Below are 17,822 nucleotides of genomic sequence, written 5' to 3' on the forward strand. Positions count from 1 at the left end.
AAATAAAATAAAATAAAATAAAATAAAATAGGCTGTTGCTTTTTTTCAAACTTTTGTTTTTTCCTCCAAATGCAAAAGTAATACATAATGGTTGTAAACATTCATACAACACTGCCCTGGCTGGCTTTGCACCAGCGGTTGGAGTGTCAGCCCTTGGACTGAAGGGTCTCGGGTTTGATGCCCAGTCAAGGGCATATGCCTGAGTTACAGGTTCCCCAGCCCTGGTAGGGGCGCATGTGGGAGGCAACCAATTGATGCATCTCTCTCATGTCGATGTTTCTCTTCTCTCTCCCCTTCCTCCCTCCCTTCCACTCTATCTGGAAATCAATTGAAAAAAATATCCTCGGGTGAGGATTAAAAAAAGAAAATACAGCACTGAAATGAACAACTCAGAAATGGAAATTCCCCAGAGTAACTGCCATTCACAACTAAGAATATATCTTTTTAGACCTTCGTCTACACATATGCAAACAAATATGTCCACAGATCTTGAGAAAAAAATTAACTTTGCAGAACAACATTATGATTCAATTTCTTATTCTATATTGAATGTATTATATATTATGTTGTATAAGATTGTAGTTTTCTGTTTTAAAATGTACATGCAGAAATAATTTGGAAAAGCAAGAAGCTTTTAAATATGATTTTATACATTTCTGTAATGCTCTGTCCTTGAATTTTAAAATATCTCTTTATTAAAGCATAATCTAATTCTATACTCATATCTGTATTTGAAAGTCAACATATCAAGAGTGTCCAGCTCAGTGACTTTTCCCAAACTGAACACACTCTCTGACCAGCTCCCAGATGGAGAAGCAGGACTCGCCCACACCCAGACCTGTGTTCCCTGGAAATGGGCCACTGCACCAAGGGCAGCCATAGCCTGAGTTCGAATGTACATTTTTTTAAATTCGTTTTTATCTGGGCTTGAATTTTAAGTATGTATCGGATTTAAAAGAGAATAATCAACACCGAAGCAGTTAGAATACATGCAGATATAGTGGCCAGCATTTGATGCCAGCATGAATGAATCTGGCTTGTTCCTTAGCAGCTTCGTGGACTATCCTATAAGTAAGTCTGTATCACAATTAACCTACTGGCTCCTTCTGATGGACATTTGAATTTTTTCTAATTGTTGGCTAATAAGCCAACTATAGGAAACAATTGGATGTGTATTTCTTTGTGCATGTAACTTTGAGATGTGTGTTCTTTAAAGATAAACGCCTACAAGTGGAATTGATAGTAAAAAAAAAAAAGCTAGGTTGACAAACATTATTTTAAAAATACTTTGCCATCATGGCTCTCCAGAAAGAAGTAACAGCTCAGTTTCTTCTTCAAAACAAAAGCCAGGTGCTGGGTGCAGACCTCCTCACCGCAGCCCCTGCTGCTGGCAGGCCAAGCCGAGCGGAGCCTGCCGCAGGTGCCTGCGGCCCAGCAGGCAGATCAAGGAGCACCCCACCCCACCCCACCCTTGCCCCCACAACCTCGACACCCCTCTCCGCAAACTTGCAAAGAACTAAACACAATCCCAAAGACAGCAGCGGGGAGACTGTTAGATAGCAGAGCCTGTAGTGAGACGAGGGCCCTGGAGGCCTGTTCTTCCTTCCGCTGTGGACTGGGTGTGAGCCCTTGGGGAGGGCAGTCGCCCTGTCTGGGCCTTAGTCTCTTATGGTTTACATTGGACATCGCTGAGCAAGGAGCCCACCTTAACAGAGAGCCCTGGAGCAGTGTGGTCCAGGTGACTCTGGCTCCTCCCCTCCTTCCCTCAGCCTTGGGAGGCAGCCTGCCCTTGAAGTTGATGGGCAGAAAGCATCTGCTTCTCTTGAGCACCTCTCCGCCCTTCTAACTTCCACCTACCACACCTAGTTCTGCTGTGCTCTCCAACGCCACAGGCATCAAGCATCTCAGATGCTGGGCCACGGTCCCAATGTCCCTTCGTCACATTGTGTGGCTGCCAGGGGCCCCTGAACAGAACCTGGCTTGTGGAGGCCCTTCTTTAACTAGGGCTGGGCTGGAAAAGCAGGTGGGGCTCTCTGTTCATTGGGAACTGGCGGGTGGGGTGCAGGAGGTCACTCTGTAAGTGCAGGCTAAAGTTGCATTCTTTTTTTGGCTCAATAGCTCTTATGCTGCTAAAGCCCAGGATGGGGAGCTAAGGCAGGATCCCTGGACCTTTTCAGAGGGCAGGAGAGCTTCATCAGGACTCCCCTCTCCAGTTTAGCACTTTCTCCTTGTACTTTTCTTCTCTGACCATCGAAGCTGAGAGACAGTAAAAACAATTAATGAACATGTGACAGAGACCATGATGCTTCTCACCTTATCTTAGGTTCAAGTTCACTGGCCTTGAGGCCAGGGTCCCTGGGGTTCTACCCTCAACAGAAATGAACAGGTGCTAGTGAAGGCAGCTTGGGAGCGGCCAGAGGACCTCGCCCTGAGGCACCTGCTGCCTGGCTCCAAGTGCCCTGGTGCTCACCAGCCTCTCAGGCCTTCTCTACACCCACAACATGGACGGTGACACGCTGTAGGGGCAAATGAGGATACACACGTTTTATCCTTATTTCTTCTCAACTGAGCATCAACGTCTTTGCTGTCTAGATGGGCTTTTGTGCTTTTGCATCACAAGAGCCTTTTGCATTTTTTGCTTAGAACTTTATTTTTACAACCAAGACATTTTTATAAAAAGAAGGGAAAGTGAGAGAAGAAATATACAAGCCATGAGACGGCAGAATTGAAAGTGACCTCCCGCACCCCAAACCACCAGTTCCCAGCCCCAGAGGAGGTCCACAGACATGTGCACGATGAGAGCCAGGTCAGCCCCAGCCTTGGAAGGACAAGGGAGGCCAGGCCAGCGCTGCCCCAAGTCTCAGGAGTTCAGGTCATGGCCCAACAGGGCAAAGCAACTTGCAGATGGTGGCCGGACGGCCAACACCAAAGGCCCTGGGCTGGGCCAGGACGGGCAGGGAGCTGGAAGTGGTGTGGGTGGCATTTCTGACTCAGTCCTCCAGTGTGCCCCGAGTTGCAGGAAGTGCCCCGAGGCTCCGGGGCCAGATGACCACCACTCACGCACGAGGCCCACAGGAAGAACTTGCAGTGGTTAAAGCAGGCAGCTCCAGCAGCTCAGTGAAATTTCCAGGCAGCGTGTCCCTCTCGCTCCTCTCTCCACATCTCGCTCTTTCTTGACCAGGTATCTTTGTAGCCGGACACCAGCAGCGTATTCTCTGCTCATTTATGAAGCCTAAAAACAACAGCAAGTTGTGAAACCACTTATTTTCAAGCAAATGCCATTGAATTTCTTGTAACAGAGACAAAAGGCAAATGAGGATACAGGGTTCCCCTCCAAGTTAGTAGCCTGGAGCCAGGAGTTTTGGGTTACTATGTTTTTAGGGCCCATCTTAGTCATTAAAATTTTTTTAAGCTAAAAAAAAAGAGGCAGCCCAAAGGACTCTGGCTTTGAATGGTGTGACTTCCTGCAGTGCCTTCTAAGACAGGCTCTTCGCAGATGCACACCCAGGGGCCAGGAGGCGGCCTGTGATAGGACGGTTTTCTAAGGCCAGTTAGAGGCCGGGAACGTCTGCTCCAAAGCGCAACTTGGGTTTGGAGCAGCTTGTCTGTGAGGCCCACAGACTGTTTGGTCCACACCTGGATCGTGATAGCAAAACCAGAAGTGGTTTTCAAACTTTTGTAGCCACAGATCCTTGTGTTCAAATGATGTCTCCCCGGGAAGTGTAACCATAGGCAACGGATGGGAGCAGAGCTGTGAGCAGAGGCTGAGGGCGCGCAGGGCCACACCCAGGACCACCCTCAGCTCCGTCTCTGCCTTAGTTGATCCACAGACCCCTTGGGTTTGCCAAGGCATGAGGTCCACAAACTGGGGTCAAATCACTGGGGAACAAGTTGAAATGAAGACGTGAGAGGGGGCCAGAACCATAGGCGGTTCCCCGAGGGGAGCTGGTTCTCCATAAAAGAACCTTCTGGAGGCCTCGGTTTAGACAAATACACTCGGGGTTACTGTCTTGTAGGTAGGGGGCAGTTTCTAAATTCAGCACGTAGGTTGAAGATTGTACCCAATCAAAACCCCCATCGAAAACTGCCCATAAAATACAGCAGGCATGTTTAAGCATCTATACATACAAAGATGGTATATATAATAACGTGGAGCACATCTTGTGAAGAACTTATAATTTTAGAGTATTTTAAAATTTTTGTTTCTTGGTTGTTGGGCTTGTAGAGTTGACTTTCCTCGGTGACATGAGTCTGTGCTTCGCTCCCTGGGACCCGGGGCTGAGCACGGTGTAGTTGCTCACCCCAGTAAGTCCTCACAATGGCCACGAGGTTGGTACTGTTGTCTCATTTTGCAGATGAGGACTCGGAGGCTGAGAGGGGGGAAGCCACTCGCCTACCATCACATGGTGGATGAGTGGCCGGCAGGATTCAAACCCAGACCTGCCTCCTGCTGAAGCCAGAGCTCCTGGGCACGAGGCCCTGCTGCCCTCTGCAGTCTAGAGGTCTGGGCTTTCTCTTTTTTTCCGACAACCCTATGTGGACAGGGTTGCAAGGAATGAGAGAGGTAGATGTGAAACACTCTCTCTTTTGAGGAAGAAAAACCAATCCCAGTGCCCATAGCCCAACTGGGGTCCGGAAGTCCTTGAGGCTGGGGCAACCGACAGCCTCTGGCCTCTCAGTCTCCTGGCTTCTGCCTATGCCAGTGATGGGCAACCTTTTGAGCTTGGTGTGTCCAACTTCGCAAAAAAACTGAGCATAACTCGGGCAGTATGTCACTTTGAGGAAAAAACTAACTCCAAGACTCTAGTTGCAAATGTTTCACCCTCGGGAGCAGCAAATGTTTCATCCTCGGCATGCGGCCGCGTGTCATCAGAAATGGCTACGCGTGTCAGTGCTGACACGCGTGTCATAGGTTCGCCATCACTGGTGCTTATACAGCTCAGTGGGCCCAACGGACAAGGTCTTGTTAGCCATGTCTACGGGAGTCAGATGGTGGGTTTGCCAACTCCTGGGAGCCCAGTGGGGTCCAAGGAAGGCAGCACAACACCCAGCCCAGCAGGGAGAACATTGCCCTGGAGGGACCCACTTGCTGTTGCTTTCAGCTCAATTCTGCTCCTCCCTGTCCCAAATACTTAGAGCACGTCTTTCAAAAGATAAAAATAAGCCTCCTGTGTCCTGCAGGACCAAGCTGGCTACGATGATGGGTGGGAAGGAGTTTGGGATAGCCTGCCCTGTTCCTTGCGTGCAAAAGCTGCTTGTTACCATCAAGAGCTGCATCTTACCGCACTTGAAATACACTTAACAACTCATCAGCACTCTTGTTTGTTGTTGGTTTAAGTTTCCGGAGCTCTGTCACCCCTGGATTTATACACCCTGTGATTTTGCGAAGGTGGCGCCTGGCTTTGGCTCCTTGCACGAGAGGCTGTGAGCAGCAGCAGGGGCCGAGGAGGCCAGGACCACACCCAGGGCCCGTCCTGGGCACTTTTCCAAGCCCCACCACTTACTGCTTCATGAAGCGAATCCGGGCTCTCCTCCGCTGGCCTATGGGAAGAAACCAACAACATCAGTCAGCAGGGACTGTGGGGGACTGTGGCCGCTGACACCCAGCCCCTAGAGCAAGAGGGGTGATGAGGACAGCTCACACCTCAGACCCTGCCCTGGGGCCAGGCTCGGCTTCAGCTGCATGTGTTTTAACCCCTTTGTGCTCACAGTAAACCTGGGAGTCGGGTAGTACTCTTATCATCTCCATTTGCCTACGAGGAAACTGAGGCACGGAGCAGTAGGTTATTGAGTCACTTGCCCAAAGTCACGCAGCTAGTAAGTGGCAAACCAGAATTCAGATTCAGCTCCTTTGTGCATCCTTAAACACGCCTCTTTGCCCTTCACAGCAGGTCAGAATGAGGGGCTGTACAGACAGGTGGTCTCGAACGAGAGCATGTGTATTTGGGAGACACGCAAGGTGTCCCATTGGGATGAAGGAAGGAAACATGACCAAGACTATTTACAAGTTTACCTTAACCTGTATTACTTTAGAACCACATTTAATAACACATACAATGTATTAAACAAATAACTACAGTTAACTAAAGTTAGTGTTTGTTATTTTTAAAATTTTTTACCAATGAGGTCCTTGATCAAAAAAGTTTGCTTGGCGATGGGGGAAAAAAAGAAAAGGAAAGAAAAGAAAGATTTAAAACAAGTTTGCAACCACTGAACTTCAATGGAGTTCTTAGAACTGGGTACATGGATCCCTTTGTGGGTGGCAAATGTGCGCACAAACGTGCCCAGGACACACTCCTCCAGGGAAATTGTCATCACGTGCTCAAAGGAGTCCGTGACCTATAAAAGAGCCACCACTCTAGCCCGTACGCCTGCAGGCCACCCTCCCATTTTATAGAACCCAGAGAGGGTGGGTGATGTGCTCCAGGTGGCACAGCTGGGCTGGGGCTCTGGGCTCCATGGCAGCTGTGCGGCCTCCCCTGCAGCGGTGGGGGCGGGGAGGGGCATAGGAGATGATTCTATCTCAGAATGGCCGAGAGCAGCAGCCATCTCCGAGTTCCCCTTCAGCCTCACAGACGGGCAGGATTTCTAGCTTCTGGAACATAACCCAAACCCCACTTCAGTCTCTTCCGTGTGCTTCCATCCCCACGGCCCACAGGCGCTCCCGCTCACTAAGCACATACCCAGCTGGGCACGGTGGGCGGCACTTCACCAACAGCAGCCCTGGCAGGGAGGGAGCATTGCCCTTGCATGCCTCTGGGAGGCTCAGAGAGGCCAGGGAATGCACCCAAGGCCACTAAGTCAGGGAGTGGCTGGGCTGGATCCAAACCCAGGGAGTTCTGACTCCAGGGACAGGTGGTCTCTGAGCCCTCCGCTTGGTCAGGCCCAGAATCACCTGTGGAGCTACCTCGGGCTCACATCTGCCTTGCTCCCCTAGAGAAGGAAGGCCCCTCAGGTACACCTCCAACGCACAAAGGGCTGGCCACGACGGCCCAAGAGGGGACAACTTACAGTACAGGTGAATGGCCACACCCAGGGACACCAGCAGAATCACGGCGCCCGTCACCAGCAGGCCGAGGGTCAGGGGGCCACAAGGCGGGCCTGGGAGACACACAAACACAAAGAGGGAAAATTAACTGAAAGCCCGCCGGCCAGAGAATACCACTGTCTGTATATTTTCTTCTGGACTTTTTTCCCTAGGCACTTAAACCACATTGAGATAATTTTATATGTAATTATGTTTTAATTTGCCTTCCGGAAGGGTCGTCACAACCCAATGGGCCACAGCCATCTCCCCAAACGTGACTCCAGGGAAAGCTGGTGCTCCCACTGCAGTGAAAGCCAGTGGGCAGGGAGCCAGCAGCCAGAGCCACCTCAGCGACAGGGCAGGCAGCCCGGCTTCCTCCCTCACCAGGGTCTCCCGAGGTCTGATCTCCCCACACTTCACCTGAGGCAGCGGCTTAGAAATGGACCCCCAGGCCCTCCCAGTGTCTCTCAAAGGATAGCCCTAAGCCTTAGGAAGCCGGTCCCACCATGAGGGCCACGAGGCTTTCATTCATGATACTAGAGGCCCAATGCACGAAATTTGTGCAAGGGGCTCGGCCCCTACCACCACGGCTTCCTCCGGTCTAATTAGCATATTATGCTTTTATTATTATAGATAAGCCTTGAGGCCTGTCTGGGTGCCCTACCAAGCGAAATGCCTTGTGAATAATATCTCATTTACTCCTCCTTTAGCCAGGTAAACATCCCCATTTCACAGGTGAGGAAACGGAGGTTCAGAGAGGTCACCCAGTACAGGCAGTGGTGGGCAGGGATTCCAATCGAGGCCTGGCTGACTTACCGCTAGGTACACTGCTCCAAGGCGTTCTCCCCTCCCCGCAATGCAACCACCACCTACCACCCACACCCTCCACTCCACGTGGCCACCTGTTTGTTCTAAAGAACCTGCTGATGTTGGATTTGCACTTTGCCCAGGATTTACTGAGGATTAATATTAGAACTGATGCAAGACACCTGAAGACCTTTCATCCATCATTTATAAAAGTCTCACTGAATTCGCTATCATTCAGCAGTCCTGACACGAGGATGAACAAAGCATGTTTCTTCTAGAATTTAAGCCCAGCTGAAGGCTCTGATGCCTGGGCTTGTGTCTTTCTGTCACTGTGGTGTGGCGTGTGTTTGTGGGGTACTGGTGGTGCCATGTTGCTTGGGGTTTTCTGATGCTCTTCTTACTGTGACCTAACAGAACAGCTCCCCCTCCCATCCCCCAGATCCTGTTAGGGGCCTCTCCCAGGCTCCTGGGACTTTACATGCATTTAAGGCAAAGCACCCCCAGCCGCACAAGGCCACTGGGGTGGCTGCTGTGGTTTGCTCTCTGGGTTGGAGCAGATGGCATTTTCCGTTTGTCACCATTAACTTTTGGGGAACAGAGATCAGTATTTTTCCAGAAACACATTTGGCTTATGAGTTCAAGAAAAGTGTGTGTGTGTGTGTGTGTGTGTGTGTGTGCAAATTGTATGTACACGTGCATGTGTGCATGTGTGTGCTCCAGCTTTGGTGTCTGGTGCTCACAGGACAGAGTGGCAAGCTTGTTCGCTCATTAACAAACATATCAAGCACATACGGTGTGGTAGGTCCGAAGCTAGGCATCAAAAGTGGGAAAGTTTAACGTTCTGTTCCTTTGGGTGGGGTTTTTATTTGTTAGCTAACACCTTTATTGAGGTATAATTCACATATTATAAAGTTCACCTGTTTCATGTGTATAATTTCTTTTTTTTTTTTTTGTAAATTCACAGAAATGTGCAACCATGACCACAATCTAATTTTAGGACATTTTTGTCCCCCCAAAAGGAAATCCTGTACCTATTGGCAGTCCCTCCCCAGCCTTCCCCCAGTCACCCAGCCTCAGGCACCCACTAGTCTATTTTGTCTCCATGGAATGTCACATTCTGGACTTTTTCATATGAGATCATATGATATATGGTCGTTTGTAACTAGCTACTTCCACTGCATAACCTTTTTAAGATTCATCCATGTTGTTGCATGTATCAGTACTTAATTCTTGATTATGACCAAATACTATTCCATTGTATGGCTAGTCCACATGGCGTAAATCCACATCATGGTGGGCATTTGAGTTGTTTACCCTTCTCGGCTAGTATGAATAGTGCTGCTGGGGAAATTTGTGTGCAAGTTTTGAGTGGACATGCCTTCCATTAAGTTCCGTCCTGTGACGACTGGTGAGTGTGTCCCCACCAGACTGTGAGCTCCTGGAGGACACAGCTTCCCTCCTGACCCAGCGCAGGGCCAGGGAGACAGGCCAAGACTGTGGGCTTGGGAAGGGCTTTTCTCTGTGGAGAGAAGGAAGGAAGGAAGGGAGGGAGGGAGGGAGGGAGGGAGGGAGGGAGGGAAGAAAGGCAGGGAGAGAATGAAGGGAGGGAGGGAGAAGAAGAGAGGAAGGGAGGAAGGGAGGGAGGGAGGAAGGAAGGAAGGAAGGAAGGAAGGAAGGAAGGAAGGAAGGAAGGAAGGAAAGAAAGCGGTGAGTGACAATGCTGCGCTTCTGAGAGTCCAGGGGGATGGGGGAACTCACCCTTTTGAGTCACCGGGCTTGGGGGCCGGCACCTTATCTTCTTAGGGGTGGACTTGGTGGTGGTCTTGGCAGTGGTGGGAAGGACATCAACTACAGAAAGCAAGCAAGACCCAGACCTTAGCCAGGTGAGCAGCAGGCGGATTGAGAGACAAGACCTAACACTGAACCTCTTACCTCCGGTACTGAAGTCCTTGTGACCATTCCCTGGGCTGCTACAGAGCTTGAGGGTCACAGAACAATTAAGCATTTGAATGCTCTTCCAACTCTCAGACCTATCTGTGGGCCTAGGGACAGGGGTCAGCTCGGTGTCCTGGAGAGAGGGGGGCTCTGGAGCTACACAGACCCGAACAGAACCCAGCACCCCTGATCAACCTGTGTAACCCGGGGCAAGTCGATCGCTCTTCTGTGCCTCAGTGTCCCATCTGCTGAAATAAAGGTGGTCTCCACCTCCTGCTTGGGGTTGTTGTGAGATTTAAAGGGGCCGTGTGTCCAGCTGAGTGTGCACTAGACGCGGCTCTGCCCAGCTGGAGCCCTGGCTCCACTTGAGCCGAAGCCGGAGTCCCCGAGCCCTGCTGGTCCCTAAGTGGGGGACCTTGCAGTATCTGCATGCAGGTGGAATTTGTTGGGGGTTCCTTTCCTTCTCACGTGTCTTTAATAATCACATACTCTCAGAGAGGAAGGGAGAGCGAGATAGAAACATCACTGATGAGAGAGAATCATTGATCGCTGCCTCCTATATACCCCATAATGGGGATCTAGCCCACAACCAGGCATGTGCCCTGATCGGGAACTGAACTGTGACCTCCTGGTTCGTAGGTGGACACTCAACCCTTGAGCCACGCCAGCTGGGCCAAAGGGATCTTTAGTCTCAACCTTTCATTTCAAAGGCAGCACCAACGAAATTAAGGGGAGGACCGGCCTCCGGGGCCCTCAGTGGAAAGTGCTGGGCTGGACCCCAAACCTCTCTCCTGTCTCCCTGGTGGGTCACTCCTCTGTTTTTGTTCTAATTCAGTGTCACACGCTCAAGTGTGAGGGTAAAATAGGACAAGTACACGAGCAGAGGGAGCCGCCAAGGCACTGAGGCGCCGAGGAATGGCGTGAGCACCGGGTGCCACCGCATCCAGCCTTCGCCTTTGTGGGATGAGGAAAGACATTTCGCTGAAACGATTTTCTATGAAACGAGAGGAGCGGGAAGGGGGCGACCCATGAACTTAAACTCTGGTCAAGGGGACGGGGTGGCAGCCAACAAATCGGTCACTTTGGGGCTGGCTTCTTGCATATAAAAGTGGGCCCTTCGGACCCTCCCGACCCTGTGCCTCCGCGGGGAGGTGGAGAGGACGTGCCCTGCCTGCTCCACGAACTTACCAGAAGAGCCAGCTAAATAGAATGAACACTTGCCAAGCTCTCCCGCGAGCGAGTGGCAGTGCCCAGCACTGCAGCTTGAGCTCACTGAACCCCACAGCTTTGGAGATGGGCACGATTGTCCCCATCTTACCCCCGGGGAAGCCCAGGCACAGAGAGCTGAAGCCACTCGCCCCAAGTCCGAGAGAGTACACAGCAGAGCCGGGAGCTGAGTCCAAAGGCTCCCTTTCCAGGCCCTCGCTGCGCCACCCTGTGCAAATGTTTGTGCACAAAGAAGTGAAGCTCACCGGGTTGACCCGAGGCCCTGGTCACCAGCCTGCGGGGGACACTAGCTTGGCAGGAACAACCCCATCGGCTCCAGTGGCCCGGGAGCGTGCGAGGGGCTGGCCCCTGCGAGGGTCACCACGCTTTGCTATGCCCTCATCCTCGCGGCCCTGGCATGCCCATTCCCCTTACTTCACACCCAGGAGGCGCAGGGGGCGCTCAGCGGCCGGTGGCGAGCCTGCTGGGGGCGGCCCTGCAGGACTCAGTGCCTTGGGCGGCCCGGCCGGTGCCCTGGGTCTGCTGGGGGTTTGTTAATTTCTTGTCCAGAACAGGTTCCCTTAATTCCTCCTGATCCGCCAGCCCCTGCCCAGTTCAATCTCCCCCTTTCCTCCTCTTTGAAAGGGACAGGCTTTTTGACCCCATGGTGCGTGTAAGGGGCCCGAATCCTTTCTCTACCCACCCCCCATCCCCGCTTCCTCCTTCAAGACACCCTGACTTTCTGGCGGGAGGGTGGGCTCGGCTCTGGCCCTCCTGCCCCGGGAGATGCTATGGTACCTACTTCCAGGGAAGCCCCGCCATCCCTGGGAGCGGGGTGGCGGGTGGTGGCGGAGGGGGGATGTGTGTGTGTGGGGGGGCTTTGGAAACGTCAAAAACAAGAGTGCGTGGGTGGCGGTGGGGAGCTTCTGAAAGCCACTTGTGCTGTTTCACCATCCACCTTTCTCAGCCCCTCACATCGCATGAATGGAAAGATGTGTCTTACAAGGGCAATAACAATAAACCAAACCGAAACCCCCAGCCCCCCAAAGCCGATTTTCAATACAGGAATCAGTTAGCGGCCCCCAAGGCATGCTCAGCTGCTGCCCAGAGACCTCACTGCCTCCCACCTCCTGATCCAAGGCCCGCGGCTGGCGAGATGCCACGGGGCATCGCTCTGTTTTCTGCCTTCCTCACTGTGCTGCCGTCCCCCGCTGTCCCTGCTCAGGCCGTGCTGAGTGGTCGAATCCCTGGGGGCCCCCTTGTTACTCTCAGTGCCCCCCTGTGGAAGAAGGACAGTAGGAGCCTTTCAGGGGCTGGCTCTGGCACGGGCTAACCTGAGGAGGGGCTTCAGTCAGGCATGGGCCTGGGAGAATTTCTGCCCTGATTCCTGGGCACCTCTGGTGGCTTTAATCGTCACTGCGATAGGACAGCCGCCTGCCACATGCACACGGCCAGTCTGACCCGAGATGGGCTCTGCATGTAAAACGCACGTTGAATGCTTAGCAGGGAAGGGGAAGATAAAATATTTCAGTCTTGCCCTAGCTGGTTCGGCTCAGTGGATAGAGAGTCAGCCTGCGAACTGAAGGGTCCCGGGTTCGATTCCGGTCAAGGGCACATGCCCAGGTGGTGGTGATCATGCAGGAGGCAGCCGATCAGTGATTCTCTCTCATCATTGATGTTCCTATCTTTCTCTCTCCCTCTCCCTTCCTCTCTGAAATAAATAAAAATATATTAAAAAATAAATAAAACATTTAAGTCAATTTTATATGGATTACATTTTGAAATGATATTGTTCATAAATCGGGTTAAATAAAACATCATTTAAATTCATTTCATGTGTTTCTTTTTACCTTTTTAAAGCATGGCTATCAGAAATTTTAAAATTTCATCTGTGGCTCACAGTATATTTCTACTGGATGTGCTGACTTAACTCATGAGGACTGCAGCGTCTAAGGACTGGAAGCTGGAGGGGGTCGTTCGTGGAGGCCATAACAACCCCATGACACAGATGAGAAAACTGAGGCCCATCGAGGGGAATGGAGCCACCCGCCCGAAGGCACACAGTGGATTTGCGGCAGAATTTGCAGCTGAGCTTGGGGTCCAGTTTCTTCATTCCCTGCATCTCTGGGTGTGGGTTTGAGCCAGAGGCCCACATGCAGAATGCGAGGGCACCCGCCCCCCCCCCCATCCCCCCTGCCTGTGTGCACACTGGAGGGAGGTTCCGAGGCCATGGTTAGGCCTGGGACTCAGCCCGCTCCAGCCACAGCGGCAGAGGGCCTGGTGTGGCTGAAGGACAGCATCGCTCTGTCCTCATAGGAAGCAGCGATGCTTCTAAGCATCCCATTTTCAATGGGAATCGTAATAGTACCAACCTCCCAGGATGTCTGGCAGCATCAAGCGAGATAATGACATAAACATTCGCATGTGCTTGACCCTGGGTCAGTCTCAGAATATATTTTCTGTTACTGTTAGCTGTAGCGCGATTGCTCAGGGCCATCATCCCTCCCGTAGAGCTGGGCTTGCTGAGTGGGGCGGCCCCCATGCCTGGCACACAGTAGGCACTCAATGCTGTTGACAACACTGAGCCAGGGTCTTACCCACAGTCAGTTGAGTTCCCTTGCCGAAGGTCAGCTCGGGGGTCCCGATGGTCATGCAGAAGTAGACACCGCTGTCTGCAGGCTGCACCCTTCCGAGAGTGAGAACGGACTTGGTTGCCACCTGACTCACATTTAGCCTCTCCTGCTCCACATCCTTGCCATACACAGTTTTCGTAGGATCCGCGACGGCCAGGAACTCATAGTGATTGTCCGTGCTTGGGGGCTGGTGCTGTCTCAGCCAGTAGATGCGCGTGCTTTGGGAGGTTTTGGCTTCACAGGCTAGGCTCACCACTGTGTTGGTCTGAGCCACCTTCTCCCCAGGGGTCTGCTGGAGTGCAGAGCTGCCGTGGAGAGCTGTAAGAAGCAGAGACCATCAGCTCATTTTCCTGGCCTCAGAGTCACCCCGAATCGAGTATCTAAGGAAAAGCCGTGGAAGAACCAGCCCAGTTGCAGAATCTGGAGGCAGTTGTAAATTAACCGGTGGTTCCTGGACTCAGGAGCTCGAACACCCCACCCCCTAGGAGACCATCTGCAAGGCGGGTGTTCACTCTGTCCAGCTTTACAAAGGGGGCAGGGGAGAGCTGCCATTTGCTGACTGCGAGCTTATAAACCTGGCTCTTTGCATAATTATCTCAATCGAGCCTCAAACTTACTTCGGGATTTTTATCTCCATTACACAGATGAGGAAACCATGGCATGAAGTTACTTGTTCAAAACCCTGCTGACAGCTAGTAAGTGACCTGGTATTCAAACTCAAAGATTTGCCCTGGCCAGGCGGCTCATTTGGTTGGAGTGTCGTCCCATGCTACAATAGGTTGCCAGTTCAATTCCCAGTCAAGGCACATACCTAGGTTGCAGGTTTGATCCCCAGTCCGGGTACATACAGGAGGCAACTGAGCAATTGATGTTTTTCTCTCACCTCTCTCTCTCTCTCTCTCTCTCTCTCTCTCTCTCTCTCTCTCTCTCTCTCTCTCTCAATATATCCTCTGGTGAGGATTTAAAAAAACAACAGAAAAACTCCAAGATTCAAGTCACACGTGTGGTCTCTTTCACCTTGCCCTGCTGCAACTCACTGTATTAGACCTTCAACAGGCTCCTAGTAGCAGAAGGAGACCCCGGCAAGCTGGGAGAGGCGCTCAGAATCACAGTGGAGCACAGGGCAGGGCTGGCCAGCCTGAGAGGGCCAGCCACAGCGTCTGGACATGGATGACAACCAGCAGTGGCACTCACTCCTCCATGGGGGGCTAATGACCATCACTCCCCAACCCAGCCATCAATAGCTCCCTGGATCCCCTTCCTGAGTGGAAGGACAGACCCCAGAAGCAGGGCTGGGAGTTCACTGTAATCGCAGACAGGAAGCACTGCAAGCAGGGGATTTTTCACGGAAAACTGGAGCAGAACTCCCAGCCCTGGCTCTGAACCCAGCCTGCACCCCGCACCAGTGGTGGGACCTCAGGCAAGACATGGAGCCTGTCTCTTCTCTTTAAAAAGAGGGCAGCTTGGCCAGCCTGTGTGGCTTGGTGGTTGAGCATTGACCCAGGAACCGAGAGATCATGGTTCAATTCCTGGTCAGGGCACTTGGCCGGCAGCTGGCTCAATCCCCAGTGGGGGACGTGCAGGAGGCAGCCAATTGATGTCTCTCTCTCATCAATGTTTCTGTCTCTCTCTCTAAAAATCAATTAAAACATATTAAAAACAAACAAACAAACAAACAAACAAACAAACAAACAAATAAATAAATAGAGCGCGGCGTAAGGCCATTGATTTGACTGCCTCTGAGAGTTAAAGTGTCCCAGAAAGCTGCCGAAACTGGTTTGGCTCAATGGATAGAGCGTCGGTCTGCGGACTGAAAGGTCCCAGGTTCAATTCCGGTCAAGGGCATGTACATTGGCTGCGGGCACATCCCTGGTAGGGGGTGTGCAGGAGGCAGCTGGTCGATGATTCTCTCTCATCGATGTTTCTAGCTCTCTATCCCTCTCCCTTCCTCTCTGTAAAAAATCAATAAAATATATATTAAAAAAAAAATAAAGTGTCCCAGAAAGCAAACTGTAAAGTACTGTACATGGTAAATCACTGTCCATGTGTCCAGGGGTTGTCACTGGCAGCAAGTGAAGTTTTAGCGAGGAGGGTTAGAGTGGGTCTTTTGCAGTGAAGTCCAGCAAACTGGATCTGACTTAGTGAGCCTTCCATTTCAGCTGTGGGGTGGAGGGAGAGTGGGCAGTGTCCCAGAAGCACTGAGGCACAGGCCTGGGTGAGCAGAAGAGGCCAGAGAATGGGGTGTGTGTGCGTGCGTGCGCGCCCGCCCAAGAGGAGCTGGCTTATGAGGTGGTGGCCCGTATTCACAATCCTACCTATACTTGTTCTCGGGCTCCATGGCCCCAGCCTTTCCTAATGCTGTCGAAATGCACGTAAACTCTTTGACTCCACTCACAGGCCGCTCTGAGCTTCCGCTTGCATCAAGAACGACATGATGGCACCTGGGGCTTGAGCGGAGGCTGGGTCTCTGCTTTTCTCCCCAAATACCCTCCTGCCTTGTCAGCAGAGTAGAGGTCCTGTCCCATTCTGGGTCGCTGACTTTTTGGGGGAGATAAGAATAAAAAATGCCAATATTTACTGAACCGTGCCAAGCACAGTGCAGGAATGACCTCATTTAATCCTTGCCAAATCCTGTTTCCCAGCCGTTGTATACGTGAGGAAACGGAGGCTCAGGAAGCGTAAAGACATGTTCAAGGTCACACAGCCTGTAGGTGGTGGGTTCAGATTCAAACCCTGGTCTGCAACTCCAGAACCTGAGTTTTTTGACACTCACTGAACTGAGAAAACCTGCAGTTCCAGGATCGTGGTCATGTGCTCGTGTGCACATAGTGGGGCCACAACTACACAGACTCAAAGACCTTCCAAGAAAGACCAGAAGTGACTCCTCAGGGGTACAGAGGTCAGAAGGGGTGCCAGGCTGTTCGTGTCCCTTCCCCCTCCTGCGCGCAGACACGCAGACTTCCTGGTTGAGACACACCCTGGTCTCTCTCTGGTGACCACTTGCTTTTCAGCCCCTGGGGCTGACCATCCAGCCATGGCCGAACCCCTAACCTATGTGCCGGACACCTAGCCAGGCCTTGCCACATGTGTGGTCTCATTGGTGCTTTTCTTCCTCTCAGTAACCCGTTCTCAGAGGAACCTGCTGCTTCTAAAACGATGGGCAATAACGCAGTAGCTTAGAATGGCCTGGATTGGCTTCTACTTCAGACGCTGTTGAGCTCACTGGGCCAGAGCCGGGCGGGCAGGCCTTGTCACCCCTGGAGGGATGTCCGGCTTTGGGCTTTGGGGCAAGGCAGCAGATCGACCACAGGTTAGTGGGCAGTTTGCGGGGCGGAGGGGCTTTTTCTAAAAGGTAGTGTGACTGGGCTGAGCCAAAGGGACAGTGGAGACTCCCCGCTCCATCCACATCTGGGTTTCCAACCCTAATACTGCCGGGTGCTGGAGTCACACTGCACACCCAGCCCTGGGACTATAGGGAACAGGGGCCCAGAAAAATACCCGGCCACACCTGCCGGAGAACTGGCAACAGCCTGCCATTGGGCAGGTTGTACTACATAAACTTGCCCGGAAGTAATGAAGATGTGTCTACAGAACCTGGGCCAAGTGTGGGTCACCCAAACCAGGCCTGGGCCTCTGGCACCTCCTGGGACCACATCACCGCCTTGTCCCTGAACAAGGGCATTTCCCCTTCCTCTCTGGACATCCTTACTCTTTCCTTCTTCTTCCTTCCTATCTCCGTCCTTCCTTTCCCCCTCTTCCTCCTTCTCTTCCTCCCCTCTTCCTGTCTCCCCTTCTCCTAGCTCCAGGCTTTTGGGTAGAGGTGGGTCCGCCCTGGGGCTCCCCAGGTCCCTGGGAGAAGAGCTCCCGGAGGACTTTCCTTTCAACCCTCAGGGATGGTGCCGGCCGAGCTGCCCCTGGGTGTCCCACAGCCGGGACTCGGGACTCTGCACCTACCAGGACAGCCTTCCTCAACTCCCTGGCTCAGGCTCTGCTGGGACCAGCGCAGACACCCCTCCCCCGCTCCCAGGCCCCGCGCCCCCCAGTCTCCCCACCTTACCTGCCAGCTGTGCTGCGAGGAGGAGCAGCCAGAGCCAAAGCCACATCTTGGCTCCTAGACACCCGGTCCCCGCGGGGCCCTGCGGAGACTGGCCTGGGGTGGGTGCAAGAGGTGGAGGCGAGCAGCGGGCGGGGCAGGGGAGGGGGGGCGGCTACAG

General features: G+C 52.5%; 1 protein-coding gene across 1 annotated transcript; it reads right to left on the reverse strand.

Annotated features, from left to right (window-relative positions):
* Window positions 1–5,500: 5,500 nt before the first annotated feature.
* On the reverse strand, window positions 5,501–17,711 carry CD8B (CD8 subunit beta). The gene is made up of 5 exons (XM_008155924.3): window positions 17,666–17,711; window positions 13,573–13,926; window positions 9,593–9,682; window positions 7,012–7,101; window positions 5,501–5,541 (listed from the first exon to the last, which is right to left on the reverse strand). The coding sequence occupies exons 1-5, from the start codon at window positions 17,709–17,711 to the stop codon at window positions 5,501–5,503; spliced, it is 621 nt and encodes a 206-aa protein (XP_008154146.3).
* Between the last annotated feature and the right edge of the window lie 111 nt (window positions 17,712–17,822).

The sequence above is a fragment of the Eptesicus fuscus genome, chromosome 16 (genome assembly GCF_027574615.1).
Source record: "Eptesicus fuscus isolate TK198812 chromosome 16, DD_ASM_mEF_20220401, whole genome shotgun sequence".
In the NCBI taxonomy this organism is placed as follows: Eukaryota; Metazoa; Chordata; class Mammalia; order Chiroptera; family Vespertilionidae; genus Eptesicus; species Eptesicus fuscus.

Coding starts and splice junctions, on each gene's coding strand:
- CD8B (XM_008155924.3), bottom strand. CDS start 17,711: ATGTGGCTTTGGCTCTGGCTGCTCCTCCTCGCAGCACAGCTGGCAG. Junction 9,683..13,572: donor GGGAACTCAACTGACTGTGG/GTAAGACCCTGG, acceptor TGCTTTCTGTAG/TTGATGTCCTTCCCACCACT. Junction 5,542..7,011: donor TGTGGCCATTCACCTGTACT/GTAAGTTGTCCC, acceptor TTCTTCCCATAG/GCCAGCGGAGGAGAGCCCGG.